General features: G+C 38.9%; 1 protein-coding gene across 5 annotated transcripts; it reads right to left on the reverse strand.

Annotated features, from left to right (window-relative positions):
* Window positions 1-8060: 8060 nt before the first annotated feature.
* PABPC1 (poly(A) binding protein cytoplasmic 1) lies at window positions 8061-21677 on the reverse strand. 5 transcript variants are annotated; one of them, XM_039328812.1, is made up of 15 exons: window positions 20968-21676; window positions 15632-15825; window positions 15419-15534; window positions 14792-14922; window positions 12987-13081; window positions 12624-12761; window positions 12445-12540; window positions 11937-12209; window positions 11327-11417; window positions 10827-10940; window positions 10350-10504; window positions 9879-9963; window positions 9038-9168; window positions 8844-8937; window positions 8061-8499 (listed from the first exon to the last, which is right to left on the reverse strand). In XM_039328812.1, exons 1-14 carry the CDS (start codon window positions 21158-21160, stop codon window positions 8845-8847), a joined length of 1905 nt encoding a protein of 634 aa, XP_039184746.1. In that variant the 5' UTR covers window positions 21161-21676; the 3' UTR covers window positions 8061-8499; window position 8844. The 5 variants fall into 5 exon arrangements, with proteins under 5 accessions (XP_039184746.1, XP_039184744.1, XP_039184747.1 ...); XM_039328810.1 differs by having other exon boundaries at window positions 14783-14922; XM_039328813.1 differs by having other exon boundaries at window positions 10827-10937; window positions 20968-21160.
* Between the last annotated feature and the right edge of the window lie 388 nt (window positions 21678-22065).

Genomic DNA, 22065 nt, shown 5'->3' on the forward strand with positions numbered 1-22065 from the left:
AGTGGGTTAATAGCCTGAAAACAAATGCTGGTACTTGTTATTGGGTACAACATAAAAAGCAGCAGGATGGTTTGCAGCATAGGTCTTTCACAACAGAGATTAAAAGACAAAAGAAAGATGTGTATGCCCTCACTCATAAAAGGCAGATCTACCATAGACCTAGACTTATGTCCTTTCTCAAGAAAGGTTTACATCTTATTTTGATTTATTTTCTTTCATCCAATCCAGTGCTGTCTATAAGCAGATATTCAGGGAGCTTTAACATTGCCTGATGATACTGTCACAAAGAAAAAGATTTGAATACCGTAAAACCTATCTCCTGATGTTCTCTCACAAGAGTTTTATGTATATTTTAAAAACATCAGGGGCAAAATAGTTCCTTGAGAGACTTCATATAACAGTTCCCACTTTGTGAACTAGTTGCTAGAAATACCATCTCCATCTAGAACATAAAGAATTGCAAAAAAGTGCCCCCAGTTGTGAAACCTGCCAAGCACTCCAGAAAGATCCTTGGACAATAATGCCATAAGCTGCAGAAAGAGCTGGGACAGTGTTTTCAAATTTGACAACTTTAAGATTCCAAATCCCAGAATTCCCAATTCAGTATGCCGGCTGGGGAATTCTGGGAGTTCACACAGCTTAAAATTGGAAAAACATGGATCTAGGATGCAGCCTAGGCAAGCCAAAAGATTTGACATACTTGGTCTACATAATCTATTTATGACAGTATGAAGCTGACCTTGTTAATTTTCTTGCCTAACCATGAAAAATTGGAAACTGGCCTGCATTGGAAATTACCTAAGTCTGAGGAATCCAGAAAGGCCTTCTTAAGCATTACTCTAAGAAGTGCCTACTTTAAACAATGAGATAAACTAGCAAATGAAGGGAAATTAAAATGCTGCTTGTATTCATATATCATTAGCTGAATTGTGTAGAACAAGCATGGTGGGTCATGCAGGAGAAAAGTAAAATATTTCCTTTTCTTCTACTACTAAATAGAATGTTTGACTGATATAAAACTGAACAGCAAAAAATCTTATGTAAGAACTTAGTTTCTTACCAAATAAATCCAACTGCATGTATATAACAATGCAAAACCCTTCCACGTATCATGTTTTATTCTTCTCCAATAGGTCTTAGTTGTTTCTTCAACATCTATCTTTCTTTCAGTCTCTTACATTTGCATCTTAAATTAGGGGTAGGTGTAACATAGATTATATTATGATTTATCTTTTCAGGCTGACGATTGGTGATTTGCCTTGAAATTTCTGATTTCTGAAATAGGATTATTCTTAGCTGGCCCCAAGCTCCCTCAGTGATCTACCTCAGTTCCTTGAGACCAACAGAGAAACTAGCATGATGGATAGATTGTTTGTACAGAAAAATGGGAGGTTTGTGTGAATTAACAAATGACCATTTGAAAAACAGTTATGGCATTTTATTCTCTGCCTTTGATTTACATACCTCTCATGTGTAGAACAAGCTGTAATTACTGGAGGTAGAAGTAGATTAATGATGATAGCACTGCCAGTCCAAATCTAGTGTAAACATCAGCTTGCAGACTGACAAAGAGACTGACAATCATCAAAGCAGAGCAGATGCAGGTTGCCCTTCCTTATAAAAGCAACAGGTGTCCTTTCCTTTCTAGCCACCATCACACCAGGAGAAAATGTCAAGCATTTTGTCATCCTAATTGTGTGTTTATATGTATACCCGTATACACACGCACAAATCTCATTAGAAAATAAAGTACTCTAAAATTGCCTTATAACCATATACCTCCTTTTAATAAATACTTTTCTGAGAATCTGTCAGAATCATTCCTTGAATTGTTTCCCTGTCTCAGATATGTAAAAGAAAGCCTGACAAATAAGACCAATCTTAGTTTCCAGAAGCTTATGGAGGTCAGAACTGCGACCAAGTTGCAGCACAAGAGATCTCAAAAGGGCTGTATCCTAAGATGCCACAGCATAAATCACTGAGGATCCTACTCATTGAACCCCAACACTTAAAATGGTAGAAGTTTGTCAAATAGGCCAGTCAAGAAGATAGTAGTAATAACCAAGCATGCTATCAATTGTGGAAGATTACTAAACCAGTTTTCAGGTGCCCATAACAAATCAGTAGACGTTTATTAGAAAGAACAAGCTCTGCCAAGAAAAAAGAGTCAAAGCCTGCTATTTCTTCAGGGAGTATGAAGAATTTTTTGAGATTGATCGGAAAAAAAAAAAAGGCAAGAGTTTCCTGGTTTATATTAAAAGAAGGGACAATTTTAGGAAGAAACTGGAAGTGAGATAAAAGCACTATTTTATCCCGGTGGAACACAATGTAAGGCGGATCTTCAAAAAGTTTCACTAACGTATCAGAAGTTACTAATCAAAAACATATTTTCATTTTCAACCAGCAAAGATCAATTGCAGTTAATGTTTCAAATACTTTAACATTAAAGTAGAAAGAATGCTCTAGGACAGTGATGGTGAACCTTTTAGAGACTGAGTGCTCAAACTGCAACCCAAAACCTAATCATGTATCATCGGGTGCTGGGTGGGTGTGGCCCACTGGGTGGGCGTGGCCGTAGTGGTCATGGCAGACTGTGTGGGTGTGGCCAAGGTGGGCATGGTCACCTCGATGTTGCTCATGGGGAGGGATGCCTGTGGGGGCTGGGCAGGGTTGGGGGAGATCCAGAGGATCTCTGGCAGGTGGGACAATGGACAGGAGGCTCATCCTGCATGGTGAGGTGAGGCAGGGCGGGAGTGCCAGTGCTGTGGGGCAAGGCGAGGCGGGCCGGGGCGGCTGCAGCCTGACACCATCGGCTCCCGCACACAGGCCAGCAAGCACATGGAGGCTGACAGTGTCTGTCAGCAGCCACAACCTGCGGGCCCCTTGACCGTCACACTCTGGGGCTCCGCAGCCCGTCACCAGCAGTTGAGAGAAGCTGCCTCTCAGCTGGACGGCCAGCCAACAGCTGAGGAGGCGATGCATTGGGTCATGTCCAGGGAAAAAGAGAGCATGCGAGGCCAGGAGGGATGAGATGGGGGGGGGAACCAGCCATGCTGGGATACATCCAGCCACGTGGAACCTCGGCGAGTTAGCAGGCGGCTAATTGAAGAGGGACGGTTGCCATCTCCAGAGCATGGCACGTGTGCCCACAGAGAAGGCTCTGAGTGCTGCTTCTGGCACGCGTGCCAGAGGTTCGCCACCACTGCTCTAGGAAGTAACCAGAAGGTAAAACAGAAGATAAAGTTTCTAAGGTCCTTTGAAGAACCACTTTATAAGCAATTACGAAAAAGACTGTTTAATATTCTATAGGAAAAAGCTGTAATTGTTGAAAGATAAATCTTTGAAGAAAAAATGTAACGGTATGTGGAAATGAACTTGGAGATAGCAGCCACAAACTAGACAACCATAATGCAAAAGGTGTCTTCAGTCCATGGAAGCCAAGGAGACAGGGGAAGCAGTTTAGAAGGACCTTCCCTAGTTTTTCCATAATAAAAGGAGGAATACTTTCCAACTTTCAAGATTCTGTTAATGTGATTTACAATAAAACAAAGAGGTGCTTGTATTCACTGAGGTGCTTGTCTGGATTACCTTGAAGGGCTAATGAAGTGAAGTAAATGGCAACAATTTTTGATTACCACAGAAAGATCCAGCAAAGGAAATGGATTGACATTGGGAGAGCATATGAGATTTCTTTCTGATTTCATGGAGCATTGTTGGTTGGGTAAACGATCTTTCACCTTTAAAATTAATAAGTTCAACATCTTGCTCATATAGAAGACATTGGTCACTAAACAAAGTTAATTAGATGGTATTTAATAAATAACTCAATTAAAGAAGGAAAGGACTCAGGAAGGTTTTGCCTTACAAGAGATCATAACGCTTACCACTTCGACGTTCCTAGTAAGTGGGCCATGGGCCATGGCTATTATCCTGTTTCATTTAGTAAACTACCAACCAGTAACTCCTGATCACTGTATGTAAACTAGATGCTAGGTAGCTGTGTTGGAAACCTAAAGATTGACTGGGAGCTTCTGGCTGAGGAATGCGCAGGCTTTGGAACAGGAGAATATATTATCCAGGTATTACTGTTATGGCATTTTTTTTTAAAAAAAAATAGTAAATCCAGAGCAGTTTGTAAATAACATTTGACAACTTTATTAGTGACTGTTCATTATAGAAAAATCTTGTAGGGAAAAATTTGTGGCTTAAAGCATTGATATAGACCTATTCCTGCTTTTATATATACCGCATGCTCCATATGTGAGTTAAGATTCCAAATAAGATGCATTGAGGCAACTTAAATTTTATCCCAGTTCAGAAAGGGATTAAAGTAGGGTGTTCACTGGCCTCTTTGCTTTCATCTTTTACATAATACCTCTAGATCAGTGGTTCTCAACCTGTGGGTCGGGACCCCATTTGGAGTCGAACGACCATTTCACGGGGGTTGCCAAACAAGGCTGTCCACCATTTTTTCCCCCTTTTCTTTGGCCATGCCCCTGGCACCCGGTGAGGTATAAGTGGTTGGGCGTCACCACAACATGGGGAACTGTATTATGGGGTCGCGGCATTAGAAAGGTTGAGAACCACTGCTCTAGATCCTGTATTTTCCAGTTTTTGATCTTCCTAAATAGCTTGAGAAAGTTTTCCCTGTGAGTCCTTAGTGTTCTCCGAGATTGTTTTCTTGCAGAAATTTCATTACCAAAGTAGGTAACAACATCAGTGCTAGTTTTCCATTTTATGAAAATGGTACTTTATTCCAGACACCAAATAGCCTCAAGAACCCTGCAATATTTTTCTTCTGATTAGAAGATAAGGTAGTTGTCAATACTGAGCAACATTGACAACAGACACACAGCAACACTGAGCAGATCAAGCGCTTTCAACCATTTGGCGTTTGTATTCCCTGGCTCAGGTAAAGGGTTTCAGATAAATTTGCAGTGCAGACAGTAAAGTGATATGGATTTTTCTGTTTAAAAGAGTGATTTCATTCTTGAGTCATCAAATTATTTGATACTACTGTTACTGGCTCAAATTTTTATATGGAGTTCACTTAAGTTCATGTTCTATTATTATCAAGAAACACTGCATTTTCCTTTTCAAATTCCCAACGGTGTCCATAACACCTCTTTGTGGTTGAAGGCCAGTTTACCCAAGGTGGAGATTCATACTTGGCTTATTTGTTTATTTATGAGACTTATATACCGCTTTAAGTGCAAGCACTCTCTAAGCGGTGTACACCAGTAAGCAATGTATATATATATTTACATTGCCCCCAACAATCTGGGTCCTCATTTTACCTACCTCAGAAGGATGGAAGGCTGAGTCAACCTTGAGCCGGTGAGATTTGAACCGCTGACCTGCTGAATACAGTCAGCTAAAGTGGCCTGCAGTACTGCACTCTAACTGCTGTGCCACCTCGGCTCATCTTTAATCTCTGGCTAAAGCTTGCTATTTCTCAGCAAAGTATTTAAGTGCGCCTTGCTATTACCTTTTTTAAAAAATAGGAATTTGTATAAGCTTATTTTATTCCTTTTGGCAAAATTCCTAAGAGATGCAGCTTAGTGCTTGGAAGATAGCTACATTTTGACAATATAGTGAGCAACGTTTAACACCAACTCTCTAACAGGAATCTATAAATCTGTTGTTTTACTGTAGCATTAACCTAATGTTTTTAATTTTTGCAGGATATTGTTAATTACTGGTCTTTGCTTACAATACCAACAATAGCAGTTCAGGTTTAGGTGGCCAGTATAGTATAATTGAAAATGGGGCTGACAATAAGTATGGTCAATAACAGCATTAATCAGGATAAGCTATTTGGAGTGACTTGAACATGATGAAGCAGCGAAGGGGTGTGGTAGCACTTGAAGTTGACCAAATCAGAGGCTCCATGACGCCAGCAATCCGATGCAAAACAGGAGTCAATTGACCTGGGATCTTGACCTTGTATGCCAAATACATGAAAATATTCTTTCTTGGAAGAGCATTATCTTCTTGGGAAATTAATGAAGCCACTTAGTGGCCTATTTTGGAGACTCCAGCAACAGATGTTTGTGGCAACCTAGTCATTTGTGAAAAGAAATGCTGTTTTTAGATATTCAGTGCACTTTCTTGCAAATCTTTTCTTTCCTAAATACGATTGCAATCAGAACTTAGGTCAGTTTGAAAGCTCCTGCAGTGATAATAACAGGGTAGGGTGCCAGAGCTGGAAGCCTGGTAGGGTGCCAGAGTTGGAAGTTTAGGAATTGATCTCTCTAGATTTCTATGCACATTTTAATCCGTCTTTCAATTTTTAAAGTTACTTTCCTGACTCCAATCCCATCTTTGTCAGTCTGGAAAATTTGACCCCAGAATGAAGCTTGGAGAAACAATGAATGCTTATAGTGAAGTGTTATGCTCAAAACAGTGAAACATAGTTTGAAAGATTTATCAACTTACTGCCAGTCTTCCTAACATATTACAGAATATGATAAGTATCGGTAAGATGTCAGTTATTCTTCTGCTCCATGCTTCGCATTTGATGTCATCACAAGCTTTGGATGAGTTCAGCCAATCCAAAGCACATCCATAACAATGTAAGCTATTCTTACTCTCCTCGTCCAGGCAGGAATCTTGTGTTTTCAGGGCTACAAGTTTGTACAATATGCTAAAACTGCAGAACTTAAGATTTGATTGGTCAGTTATAAACTAATACCTATTATTTATATTATCATTTTAGCCATTGTGTAATCACTGCAGGATAAAGGCCTCCAACCAATTGGCTTTCTTTTGCCAATTGCGCCGCAATACTTGCCAATGTCGTCAATCCATCTTTTTTTTAGATCTCTTTCATGGACACTTTTTATCAAGTGGGATATACATATATCTTGGCCAACAGGTATCAATGGAAGGTGATACAATAAAGGAAATTGAACAGCATGTTAAATGTGGTTGGCAGGTATTTGGCAAGCTAAGCATAATTTTCAAGAACCTCCCCCTATGCCTAAAGAGAAGAGTTTTCGATCAGTGAATGCTACCTGCTCTAACATATGCCAGTGAAACAAGGATATTAACCTCACAATCAATACAAAAGCTAAGAGTGGCACAAAGAGCCATGGAAAGATACATGCTTGGCATTACAAGGCAAAATAAATATGCACATGGATTAGAGAACGAACAAAAGTATATGATATCAAGAGTAAAAAAATGGAAATGGGCTGGTCACATAGCCACCATCATAGAATGGATCCCACTTGATTATTTATATAACAATCTTATTTCTCAAACATTTTCAAGGTTACACCACCACTGGTGGCATACACGTATATACCATAAGTAGCAAAACTTAAGAGATGCTACCTACAAGTCTACTGGCTAACCTAAAAAAGTGTGTCCCTTTCCATAAGAATTCCGAGTCTTAATGTCATTCTGCAGGACAGATTACCTAATACCATTTATCCTAACTACAAAGACAGGATAATATAGCTCAATGCTCACAAATGAGTATCAAAACAACTGCTTTTGGTGTCCTGTGTTCCATTACTTTGCTTCTATACAACAATAATTAATTAATCCCAGCTTGTTAAACCCAAGCAACAATGGGAAAATATTGATTTGCAAAAGGAACCAGTTCAATCCACTCTTACTCTTTACAAATATTTCATTACCTCATTTATTTCAGGTAGTGTCGTTGTAAATATCTGCTCTAATTCATCTATCTGTTCTATCAGGTCTGCTGTCATTATGAACACCACTCTATTCCAATTCCCAAATGTAATAGCTTTTTAAAATAGCAATGAGGGATTAATTTAAACCTATTTATATTATATTTTCCTGTACCCCTAATAATCGTATTACTGAAATTAATCTGAAAGTATCCATTCAGTTTTAATAACTTGAATAAACCGAATAACTACTTTTTTTCCAGCATTCAGTATTATTAAGAATAAAACTAGCTGTTTATAGTCCATTTTTAAATTTATAATCAACCTGTTAATAGCATAATATAAACGTATCTGAACTTCTAGTACAGGACTTTATAAATTCAATTCAGATCATTAGAAGAAAAAGAAAATTCAAAATGCCAATGTTTAAGGAATTTTTATTAAAGCAAGAATTGTATAATCCAAATTATGGTTCTTTGCTCAGCTATCAATCCTTACTGCTAACTACAACAGTAGTGATATTCTGAGCTTTTCCACAGTAAATTACAAAATTAAAGAAAGGAATGCTTTAAATTTTTTGTAGTGTGCTGAAAATTCTTTTTTCCCCGGGGTTTATAAAACATTAATTTGTTTTTTAACTTTTGCTATTTTTTTTTGGATTTTAAATCAATAGGTAATCTAGGACTAGGGGTTTTGCTAGTCCTGGCATTTGTTGTGTACATAAGCTTCAAAGTTTCCTTTCCTTTTTTTATTTATTTTATATTTTGCAATGTTTTTCTCAATATTTAGTAGTTTTTCCATGTTTAGATATTTTTCCTTCGGTGAAGCGATATAATAATACGTAGTCCTGGGTCTTCTGTAATCAAAAAAATATAAGAAGAAAGAAACACATTATTTTGAGGCCCATTTTCACTGTTAGTGCATTATTTCTGAGTCTCAAAAGCATTCTACACCTGCTTAATAAATCTGTTCCTTAAACTGGAAGTGAAATGGCCACTAAGCAAACATGTGATGGGAGAACTGCAAAGCTCACTGGCTGCTACTATCTGATTTCATGAACAAAAATTATACAGGCAGAAAAGCATCTAGCAATATTAGTTAAATATTTCCATTAACAATGACCGGAAGCTAGATGGATGCCTGCAATGAAATGCAACCCCTTTTATTTCACATATAAAGCCTATTCTCATGAATACTTACATTAGACACTTGGAACTCCTGCTGGATTGTTAACTGCTTTTTGAGCAGCTTCTTTAGCTTGATGGGCTTGCAGTACGGCTACAGCTTCATCAACCTAGTTAACGGGAAAACTGGATTACTATTATTTCTGTTAAAAAAATAAAATAGGCTGGATTCCAAAAAGAAAACCAACACTAACTGAAGAATCTCCCTACCTTCGAACGAAGAGATTCAGGAGACTCAAGCATGTGAAGAAGTTCAGAGTTGTCAATTTCCAACAACATACCAGTTATTTTACCCGCCAAAGTAGGGTGCATGGCTTGGATAAGAGGGAACAGACGTTCTCCTAGAAAATAATTCACAATCCATGACTTTACAAGACTGCACTATCTGTGTATCTATCCTAAATGGAACTACTTAATTAGTTCCATTCCACTACCACAAAAATAGTTTTTTCTTTTGGCACAAACTAGTTAAGAGAATAAACTCAAAGGTGCTTTAACAATGGAATCTTAAAGACTGGAATTTTGAACAGCTAATGCCATTATCAATAAAATGATTTGATTATTAAGAAATTCTTCTCTTGAAATCCTCCTTTATCCTGCAACTATGTAACTAGCTTCTTCCATCTGACACTTGCACCTTCTCTTTCCTCTATATAACTTTCAGGTGAGTTAACCTGATTTGTAATAGTGAAAATGTAAATAATGTCAACAAAGTTTTAAAAAGAATGTCATAAGGGATGCATGACACATATTCTTGGACATCTGAGGACTGAATTCAAAGTGCATGCCTGCATATAGAAGGCTTCTGCTTAGAGAAATGTAGTTTCACTCTTTGCATTTAAACAATGCATTAGGAAAAAACTGAGCTGCTTGCAATGCTTTATGCAGTGGACAGGAGTACTGATAAATAGGTGGTGCCACCTGCAGTTATCTTCCTTTTGTACTCAGTTCAAATATATTGCTGTAGCTTTCTTTCCATGCCCTCAACGTGACACACCAAAACCTGCTGTCCCATTCTCCTCATGTTCACATTTGCTTAATAGCAACTTACCCAACATCTGCTTTTGTTCTTGTGGAGGGGCAGAAGCCAGCATGGAAGCAGTCAATGGTTCCTGACCTTGTACATGGACAGCAGGCTAGAATTTCAGAACATTGAATAAGTTAACTAATTTGTTTTGATAATTTTACATCAAATATACTGATTAAATTTGCATTATTCTCATTCAATCATTCAGATCTGAATATCACAAAGAGCAGAATGCTGCATCTGAATGGCAAACAACTCACTGGAGTAAAACAGACTCTATTGGATATACAAATGAGCTTACTGACAAAATAATTTTACTTTAACCTATGGCCAGCTAATTCATCCTTTTCTTGAGTAATAAAGAAATCTTGAATAGAAATCCACCCAAAGCCTGCTTTCACAATTTATTTTAATGTATTTTGGATATTTCTAACTTTGCCTAGCTTCCAGCTGTTTTCCCAACTTTTAAGCTTGTTCCATAGTTTTTATGCTTACCTGCTGCATAGCAACCTGAGGCTGGGTGTTAAGATGCTGCTGAGGATTGCGAACACCTGCAGCATACTTATACTGTGAAACAGTGCGTACAGCTGGAGTGGCTGCAGCAGCTGCTGCTGCTGGACGTGGACCCATGGTTTGTGTTGATGTGTTTGCTGAAAAGAAAAGGATTTCAAGCTAAGAGAGAACACTTTTCAACTGTATTATGGATAGTCTGATTGCACAATTTTTGCTTAAGGGTTTTTAAAGTATATGACATTCAAACTTGAAGGTGCAAATGAACTGCATATATTTAACCAATTATCCTAATGTAATTTGAGTATATAATTGACAAACATAAATGACAAAAAGAGGAATTAAAGAAAACTAGGTATCCCACTCACTATACTTCTTAGTATTTTTCTATCCTTACTGCCATTGCTTCCAACTTACCCTGTGTTGTTTAAAAAGTAAAGTAAAAAACCCTTCAGAACTCACCAACACGCTGTGTTGACATGACTCGTGTAACTTGTGATGAAGCTGGCCTCATCGTACTAAATGGTGGTCTGGGAGCTGTAGGGCGGATGGCACCTGGCATATTCTGGAAAGCTGCTTAAGATAATTCAAATATGTATTTTAGAAATTAATAAAAGCCCACATTTCTTTGCTATAGCTCCCACCCTTTGGAATTCTTTCCCTCCACAGGTGACTGGGCCCCCGCTCTCCTGACTTTTCGAAAGAGTTTGAAGACCTGGCCAACTTGCATAGAACTCACTGAGCAGCATGCAACCCTGAGGGTAGTTGGTATCTTGATGGCCCTCCTCACATCTTTTAGCTCATTCTATTCCTGCTTTCATCTGGCTCTTTTACTGATTACATTTTTATAGTCTTTAGGGTTTTGTGTTTCAATTGTACACCGCCAGAATCACTCTGTTAGATGGGCAGTATCTAAATTCAATAAATACAAATAAATTCTGTAAGAAAACCAAGTCACTTACGATGAGGTCTGGCACCCTGAGCAGCCCAGCGAGGACTTGGTCTAAGTTGAGTAATCTGGCTAGTAGGATAGTAGGCTGCACGGTTTTGTGTCTGTTGGGGATAAAAAAGAGTTGATTTATATTCCACCTATCATTCAGGAGAAGCCAGGATTCACAAAGCTGCAGCATTATGAAATTAAACATTATTCCATTAAGCTTAATTGCTGGACTATTCCATGTAAAAGTTCTGAAGGCTTTCTAAAGCAGTAGAGATAAAACTATATTAACAGCCATCATATACCGTATTTTCCGGCGTATAAAGCGACCCAGTGTATAAAACGACTCCCAACTTCGGCAGCGAGTCGCATGCCTAGAAAGTCGTCTTATACGCTGGAAACTACCGTTATTTCCGGCGTATAAGATGACCCCCAACTTCGGCGCCAATTTCAACATTTTCAAAAGTCGTCTTATACGCCGGAAAGTACGGTATCTCACACAAAGCTACAGCTACACCAACTATATCTATAGATAGATAGATAGATAGATAGATAGATAGATAGATAGATAGATAGATAGATAGATAGAGATATTTAATGAAGTAAAGCTTAATAGGGAGAGGTTCAAACCATACCTGAGGGATAGCTGCCATGAAATAACCTGAAGGAGGTGCTGGTTGGTAAGGGTTGATGACAGGATTGGGCACTGCTCTCACACTTGCCATTCTCTGCATATATTGGTTGGTGAGATGAGCCTGGCGTTCCTCTTTACGTTGAGCTAAAGCCACATATAGTGGTTTGGTGGCCACAATTCTACCATTCATTTCTGTAACTGCTTTGGTTGCTTCTTCTGGTGAAGAAAAGCAAACAAATCCAAATCCTTTACTGCGGCCTCCTTCCATCATGACCTATCAAAAGAAGCACACAAGCTTAAAAACATTGTATATGAGCACTGCATCACACTGTACATCTGTATAGAATGTACCATTTGCACTTCTACCAATGACCGACTAAACCCCCAGCTAGTACAGATGGCTACACTTGAACTATGCTATCCTTCCATGTAGCCTACTGACTGGACTGATAACACGAGACGTAAACAATTTCCCAATTAACATTTGTCTGCAACCGTATGTTGCTTACCTTTGCACTAGTTATTGTGCCAAATGGTGAAAATTCTTTGCGCAGACGTTCATCATCAATTCCATCATCTAAATTTTTCACGTATAGATTTACACCCTTGGGGAGGGAAAAAAGAATGTCATAAACTGTAAAGAAGGTAAAAATTCAGCAAAAATGTAACTATCAAAGTGAAATTTTACCTGGTATCTTGTAATCCTATCCTGCTTCATTTGTTCAAATTTGCGTTTAAGCTCTGTTTGTCTTTCAACTTTTTTCTGAGCTCGACCAACATATATTTGCTTCCCATTGAGTTCCTTTCCATTCATCTCATCTACAGCCTTTATAAATAAAAAATATACTTTAAACTGCTGTTAACTGAATATACAATACTCAAAGCATAAAGAATTCTTATAGAAGATTTGATAATATGAAATCAATCCTGCATAAAAGCACAGACAAGACTTAACATAGTGCAATGTGCATCAACAAAAACAAGAAAAATCCCAAAATTAAATTAGCCATAAAATATTCCATAGCTAACACAAAATCATATGCAGGCTTACTTTTTGGGCATCCTCATGTCTTTCAAAACTGACAAAGCCAAAGCCTTTGGATTTTCCACTTTCATCAGTCATAACTTTCACACTCAAGGCAGGTCCTATAAAGCATACAAAATTTGTTACATATATTTGCCATCCACCTAAGTTTAAAGAAAATCTATGCCATAGTTTATAAAGATTCTTCCAGACGGAAGGGCATCAGAAAGATCAATAAACCCACTTTGTCTTACATTTCTTAGCTATTACAGTAACCGTAAGAAAATTGCTACTGGTATTATGGATTGAACATATTTTTATGTTGTAAAGCCCTTCCCCTATCTACTGTCCTCCAAATGGGTTCAATTAAACTCCAAGCGTGCCCAGTCAGGACAACAGTGGTATAGCTGGGGAAAATTGTATTGCTTACATATTGTATCCGATGTTAAAAGCACTATTTAATGTGGCTATTTAATGTAGCACATCAAACATTTATATTTTAAAGAAGTCAAGTCAGAAAAAGGGTGTAAATCTGTGGGTAAACAATTCTGGGTGCCTCTGAAGGTAAGTGTTCATTAAGTACAATTTTAACATATTTGAACTAATCAACACTTGCAATCACCCTGGACCTGTCTTTATAGCTGTAGTTCTACTGTTTATGACAGCAAATACTAGTGATATTTTGACATAGATTTATATACGTGGATAATCTGAGAATTATAGGTGCCATAATTAGTTAAATACATTGTATATACTCATGTATAAGCCGATCCATAAGAAGATACTTGGGTTTTTGACAAAAATACCATGAAAAATGTCGATTAGCTTATCCGCCAATGAAACATTTTCCATGGTATTTTGGTTAATAATTCGACTGTCAGCTTAGCTGTGAGTATATATGATATGTTGAAGTAATTATGGTACTTTATTCTTTTTACTGTTCTCAGTCTTTCGTCAACTGTCTTTAGTGGAAAGGCAATACAATATATAAATAAAAGAAATGAATTAAAACCAGTAGCCACAAAATCACATTCTTTAATTCCTATGCATTTAGAATATTACAGTTCTTGCTAACTCCAGTTAAAAGCTGGGCTATTACAATGCATTCTACATGAGGCTACCCGTGACGTACATTCGGAAGCTACAAGTGGTGAAGAACGCAGTGACATGGGCAGTTCTTTGGGCCTTTAGGTTACTCCATGTTACACCACTGTTTTATGAGTTGCATTGGCTGCTGGTTTTCTTGCAAATACAATTTAAGGTGTTGGTTATTACCTTCACGGCACAGGAGGAACCATCTCACCCCAATGGGACTGGCTCACCCCACCCATGCTGGGAGAAAGGGCATGCTGCAGAGCTGTTGGTCAAGGAATTTTGACTGGCTGGGTCCAGAAAAGCCCTTCCTGCCCTGGCTCCTGCCCTTTGGAACATCGTACCCACCAAGGTGAGATCCGCACCCGCACCCCCTGGCATTCTGTAAGGGCCTGCTGACCTGGATCAGTCAACTGGGCTTGGGCCCCAAAGGGAATACACCCTCTAGAGGCGGCTGTTGGATTAAGAAAAGAACCCACCTTCTCCCCATGTACTTCATGCTCCCTTTCCCATTTTTCAATTATAAATTATCATTATCATTTATTGTCTTATCATAATGTTTACCAGTTGTTCATGTTTGTAAGCCGTCCAGAGTTACCTCTAGATGAGATGGGCGGCATACAAATCTATTAAATAAAAGCTAACATTAGGGAGTTGCAGTTGGGCAGAAATATTATAGTAATATACCAACTCTTCTCTTTTTTATATACATGAAAAGATCAAGACATTACCAAACTTGCCAAAGAGTTCTTTCAGTCTCTCATCATCCATGTCTTCTCCAAAATTCTTGATGTAAACATTAGTGAATTCCTTAGCACGAGCTCCAAGCTCTGCTTCCCGCTCTTTGCGTGATTTAAACCTTCCAACAAATCTAGTTTTAAAAGGCAAGACAAGAAGCTGCTTAGATATTTTGAAAATGCTCGCTATATGACTATGTCTAAAGGAATACTCTTTATAGTCAATCTCTGAGGTGCTCACCCATATGTTGTGTCATTTCCCTGCATGCGAGCAGCTGCCATAGCACACTGCAGTACACGTTCAGGGAAATAGCAGAATACTAAGCTTGTCTAGTCTCCTCTCTTACAACAGACTTCTCAGAATGGAGCAATTATATTACCCCGCTGTGCTTTCCCATCCAGGGAAACATAGCAAGTGTGGTATGACTCCTCCTGATTGTGACATATTATGTCTCTCACAGTTCTTATGCAATACATAAGTTGTCCCTCTTTGTTTTTTCCTGAATATGTATTTCTAATAATGTAAGCCAACATTGGAACAAGAGCGTCTAATGTAGATTTCTGTAAAATGAATTTTTCTAAATATGGTTTAACTTTTAAAAGCTCGAAGAAAAACACTTTTATACTCACACTTTACGATCGTTAAGTAGCATTCCATTCATTTTTTCAATAGCTCTTTCTGCAGCTTCTTGTGTTTCAAAATGGACAAACCCATAGCCTTTGGATCCATTCTCATCACATACGACCTGTGAAAGTATTGGAATGTTTGTGAGATCAATTGAATCTAATCATATTAGTTCCAATTTGAAACATTTTCCCATTTTTTGCTTTCTTTCCACTCACCTTACAAGAGAGGATGTTTCCAAAAGCTGAAAATGTATCATACAAAGCTTTATTATCAATTGATTTATCCAAGTTTTTAATGAAAATGTTGCCAACACCACTTTTTCGAAGAGATGGATCACGCTGAGACCACATGATACGAACTGGCTTGCCTTTAATGACATCAAAATTCATGGTATCTAAAGCTCGTTCAGCTGTAAAACAAAAATATTGTTTTAATCCTAATAGAATAATGTCATTGTTTATAACTTCAACTTTATTGTTTGCTTCCTGAACTCCAAAGAATGGTTAGACTACTCATTCATCTGAAAATTGTGGAAGTGGCAAAGAAAAAGTTGACAGTTTAGTAGATGCAAGCTATACATTTGAAAGTGAAAGTACAAAATTTTGTACTAACAAAATTAATTATATTTTAAACTTTAAAAAACCGGATAGCAATATTCACCTTCTAATCTTGACATTTAAAAAAATTTAGGTGGTTAATGAATATATCATACTGTTGTACTACAAGTTGCAATAAGTATAAAACCAACCTGCACCACAAGTATTTTTTAACAGATGGAATATCATTCTGCAGTTATTAGCTTGCCACTAATAAAGAAATTTCTACTCATAAGCAAAACAACTAAAAGATTTCTTTAAGTATGACAGATTTTCTGCTTAGGGAATAAAAAACTGGAATCACACTATGGCATTTCCAAACTAATGTAAAATAAATCCTATTTTGCCATAGTATAAAAGGGCTGTTTTTTAGTAAATGCAGGAAACTTGTAAAATTGACTTTTAAAGTTCATCTTTGCTAAAGATATGTCTTCAAATTCCTATTTCATCTGCAACTCAATAAACTTTAATTTCTAAAGTATATAAAATGCTACTCAAGTTGAATCTAGAAGATGAATGTTAAAGAGTGTATGGTAAAATAGGCAAATTTGGGGGGCACAATGCTAGATAAATGGGAGAATGTATGGACGAAGGGACTAAAATTTACATTAAATTATATTTTGAAAGAAAACTTTATAAAATGATGTATCATTGGTACTTGATCCCAGATAGACTAGTGAAAATGTATAAAGGGATTTCTAATTAAGTGCTGGAAATATAGTCAAAATCCAGGTTCATTTTATCCTATGTGGTAGTCTTGTAAATATATAAAAACATACTGGATAAACATTAACAACAATGCAAAAAATATTTAAGATACAAATATTAATGAAACCTGAAGCTTTTCTTTTAGGTATGATGGACTAGTCAATTAAAAAACAATTTGGGATACTATTCCTTCACAGAGTGACAGCTGCGAAGATTTAGAGATGTCGATTGTTGAAGAATGGATTTTGAAATTGACTGAATTAGCAGAAATGGCGAAATTAACTGCTTTGATTAGAGATAATGGAATAGACAGCTATATAAGAGACTGGAAACCAACCATTTGTGAACCTTCTATGTGCTAAATATAATAATAGATGGTTAACAGAAGGATTTGAAGATTAGTGTAATGTTTAGCTCAACCTGCTTTTTCTTTTTTTTATTTACTTAACACACACACACATTTGTAAAGGGGGAGAATTTATTGCCTTTTTTCCTTTTCTTTCAGTACTCAGCCAGGGTGGATTTTATATGTTAAATATTAAATTTAATTGACCACTTTTTCCTCTTTTGTACATTTCCTTCTTTTTTGTTATGGCTAGGGTTGAATGTATGTATGATAAAACAATGAACTTATTAAAAAATAAATAAACCTTGCTCAATGAACCAGAAAGTAAAAAACCTCTGCAATACCACTGTCTGTTAGCCAATAACAAAAGGGGGATGGAGGGAGAGTCAATGGGACTAAAGTTTCAAAGGACTACCGCAAATTCAAAAATTAATTTGCAGGCAAACTAGAGCCTTTTGTGCAAGATTGCATCTTGTTACCCACCTATGTTCAATACAGAACAATGTACCATGAGAAATAACTGGAAAAGCTTTCCCCATTTCCCAGCAGTCTATGAATTGTTTCCTTATACAGTAGCATCTAGAAATTGTCTATCGGGAACAGAGAAACAACCCATAGGAATGATGCTACAGCTGTTGCATTCTGTATCCATTTATACACTATTACATCTCACAAGGCATAGTACATAACAGTGTTAGAATCTGCTAAAATTAAACATATAAATAAGTATTTTTATACCCACTACCATTTCTATAATCCCAAACAAATTTTGTAAAGCTAGATTGGCTAAAGATACAACTAGTCAATATCAGCAACTAAAAAGCTTAACCAGGCAACCATGAATAAAAAGTGTTCATAAGATCTATTGTCCTTTCAGGAACAATGCAAAGTGCAGCAACACAAATGGCAATAGTCAGCAAGGAGCATGTTAGGAAATGTGGTCAGACTCTGACAGACCCTCTGATGGAAAACAGAAGAGCAAGGTAAGGCACTGGCCCCATATTTTTAATTGCTGGTTTGCAACAGGAACTTCAGAGCTTTTAAATCTTAATCTGAACATGGAGTGCTAGTTAAATGTGCTACCTCAAGTTTTTTTTTTTTTTTTTTTTTTTTTAAGAATGCAATTCTGAAACAACAGCTCCACCTGCTGCTTTCAAGGCAGAGCACATACAGTGGGAGTTGCCAATTCAGTAGAGGTACGCTCAACCCTTTTGCATAGGTACAAAATTTCTGAAGGCAAAGAAAATAGAGGCAGAAGTCAATGGGAAAAAAGGAGAAAACACACATAGTGTGCCAATTTAAATTATTCTAACGAAGTGTACAGATCCTTTCTTCCATGTTTACTCAAATCCTAGTACTAATAAGATGAAGCAAATTATAAGAATTTGAACTCTCAAAAACATAAAATATAGTGATATGCTGCAGAGATGTTTTGCTTACATATTCTATTAACTCAAAAATATAAATTATTTTCAAAACAATTCATTGAAGCATTTAAGTAAATCCTAAATAGTTTTTTTCAGTAACTGTATATGCTGTAGTCTATACAGAATTTCTATACATCTCCCGCTTCTCTCTTTGGATAATAATGCCCTGAAAAAAGCATTTCAGGATTACCTGATTAAACTTTATTCTTCATTTTTAAAGCCATTGAAAATGCAAAATGTTAGAGAAAAAAACTAAACATCTTTAATTAAATGCATAGCTGTCCTGAGATGGTAATTAAGTTATTAATCATTAACTAAATTTGATGTGACAGTAAGCTAAAATTCTTTCAATTCAGCTTTGATTGGGAATAAACAATATATTGGTGAATGTCACTTCATAGTTCTCCTTTTATTTCCTCCGACATCAACAGTTTATTAGTTCCAATTAACTGCAAAACTCTCTAGTTTATTTCTCCAAAAAAATCATTAGCCATTGTTTGTTTTTATCTGCTGTAGGTTTATTTAATTTAACCAAAACTCTGGAAATTCAGGGTTTATTTAGATAATTTAAAAGGAATGAAGTAATAGCATTTGTAGCATATACCAAGATATTGTTCATTCATACACAAGCTAGAATTCTAAAGAATTCTGAATTCCAGCTTACTGTGATGTCTGAACACAACCATTATTTTCTGGAATAAATGAATCCTCAGCTGAGAAGACATTTCGGCAAAAAGCTAGCTGGAAATACTTTTTGAGAAACGGATCTTTAGAAATAATCCTATTTCTGAGTAATCCCTACAGCCTCAATGAAGAGACTGTTATTTGCTGACTGAATTTATACATAATCTGTCCTTCAATATACTGCCATGATTGGACAATCCAGATTTACAGGACTAAAAAACAGTGCCTCCCATTTTCAATTCATGCAAGACACTATAAATTGGAAACCAGTTTTCCATAATGATTTACCGATTTTCAATGTGATTTATTTTTCCTCAATGCATTGTCTATAACTATATGACAAGAAATAAGGTGTATTAAATAAATCCAAAATAAATCAAGAAACAATTTTTATTTCATTTATTCTTCATTGGCCATTTCAAGTACCATGGAAAAATACAAGAACATATTAAGGTGTGTATATGAATTTTAAAAATGTACTTTTTTAGCCTAATAGATGTTTGCTTCAGTATGCCAACTACTCTTGAAGCAGAAAACAAAATCACTTTGAAGATGATTTAGGAATAAAATCCAATTCCTGGTGCCTTTCATTAACAATAGTTCACCCTATCCATCAGTATAAAGTCTAGCTATGCTGGCTTAGATATCCTCCAATGGCAAGTCAGAGGAGTTTTTCTCAATTTCTGGTCACTCAAGACAGTAAGGCAAGCTATGGAACTCGGAAGAAAACAATGCTATTTTACACTTTAACATATGTCACAAAGCCAAAACGTTTTAAATGCTTTATGCAACAAAAAAACAGTTAAGTGTCAAAAGACTTCAAATGCAATAATCAAGAAAATGTTCTATTAGACGTGGACCAAAAAGATTTTAAGTAGGCTTTCAAAAAAGCGTTTAAAAGATGAACATGTTTACTTTTTAATATACGGAATCGGGCTCATCGTTGCTCTCCGGAGCCAAGGGGCTAAAAAGTACTCCATAGGAGGAAAGGATAATTAAACACGGCCTATATTGGTTTCAGTGACTGCAGGGTTCAGGGCCTCGCTTCCGCCTTATTCTTCCTCCACTTCTTTAAAACTTATAATTAAACTGGAATTTCCGCCAAGCTGCCTTTCATCAGCGCTCCCGACTCAGCGCCTTCGCCGGCGGAAGCGAGCGCCCGACACGCCCTTGCGGGGGACATTTTAAGGCCCTGCCTCGTGATCCAGAAGTCAGCGTAACCCTTCGCGGAAGTGAAGGGCCGAAAAAGGCCTTTCACGGCCAGGCCTCACCCTTCACTTTCGGTATCCTGCCACGAGGACTGGCAAATCTCCCTCCCCCCCCCGCCTCGTTTCTCGCAAACGGCGTGACCGATTCCCCCTTAACGGAAACCCAAGTAGGGGCATCGCGTGCGGGCCTCCCTCGCCGTCCTTTCTCCCCTGCCTGCTCTCCCGAGCGCGGGGAATTCCAGATTAGGCAGGCGCGGGAAGGGATAGGCCCGAGACAGCGCGCTGACTGTAAAATGGACGCGCTCGCGGAGGAGACTAAGCGGCAGCCCGCGTGGTGACTGCGAAAGAAAGGAAGCGGCGGCCGTGGGCCAGACCCTGAGGGGAGAGCCCTCCCTCAACCGCTCTGGCCTTCCCACGCCGGAGCACGAAACCCGGCTGTCTCGTTCCCACGTGTCCTGCTCTGCCGCTCCCGTCCCTCCTTTCCCATGTGCTCGCTCGGAAAAGTGGATCCCGGGAACGCCCGCGTGGGGGCGAGACCCCCTTCCTCTACTCCCCCCTCCGCGACCCTCCCCGCTTTCTCACCGTCGGCGGGCTGCTGGAAGTTGACATAGGCGTAGCCTAGCGAGCGCCGGGTGATCATGTCCCTGCAGACGCGGATGGAGAGGATGGGCCCGGCGGGGCTGAACTTCTCGTAGAGCATAGCCTCGGTGACATCGGGGTGCAGGTCGCCCACGTAGAGCGAGGCCATCGGGTAGCTGGGAGCGCTGGGGTTCATGCTGGCGGGGGGACGGGGAGGGGGAAGAGGCGGCTGGGTAGATTCGCGAGCGCCGAGGAGGCCGCGACGGGCCGGCGGGTTCTAAACTCAACGGCTCCGCGGCGGCGGTTGGCGACGGTTGGCGACTTGCTCGAGCGCTCGGAGCTGCTGGCGGGTGGAGGAGCAGGTGGTCCTCCTGCTGCTGCTGCTACCGCTGCTGGCGGGTCTTCTTCCTGCTGCTGCGTGGATGGAGGTGGTTTGGGCGGGTCTCCTCTCGGCTAAGCCGGGTCCGGGACTTCGCTTCGCTTCACCGGGTTATTTTATACCAAACCGGCCGGTTGCAGGTGGGGGCGGGTAGTAAGGCGAGGATTTTTTTAAAATATTTTTTCGGATTTTAATATTTTTTTTGGATTTTTAAAGGTTTTTTTCTTCTAGTAGTAAATGGTGCGGCAGAGCTGGTGTGTCCGGGGAAGGCCGGAGCACACACACTGTGCACACAGCACCGTCATCGGCCGGGGGACAAGGGGGAGGCCACCGCCCCAGCCACGCACTATATATAGCCGCCCCGCCCCCAGCCGCCTCCACCGTACAGCACGCCACGCACTGAGAAGCCTCTGTACGCATGCGTCGCCTCAAGGGGCTGGGGGAATGGGAAAAGAGCACGAAGAAAGAGGCGGGGCAACAGCTCGTAGCGCTTAGGTAGCACGTCTCCCTTTAGGAGGAGACGCAGGTGCCCAAATTTGGGCACCCGAAGGCGCATGAGCAATTGGTAGAGGCAAGGGAGGATGATTTTTTTCAGTTCACAGACTTATGACCAAGGAAGGAGGGTATTACCAAAAGGGCTGTCGAGAAGTAACCCGAGAAACGCATGGGCTTTCCGCTCGCTTGTGTAACGGCATACCCGTCATAGTCTTCCTTTTCGGGAC

Source organism: Crotalus tigris, unplaced genomic scaffold (genome assembly GCF_016545835.1).
Source record: "Crotalus tigris isolate CLP2741 ecotype Arizona unplaced genomic scaffold, ASM1654583v1 scf7180000024384.25900115:4084858, whole genome shotgun sequence".
Lineage (NCBI taxonomy): Eukaryota > Metazoa > Chordata > Lepidosauria > Squamata > Viperidae > Crotalus > Crotalus tigris.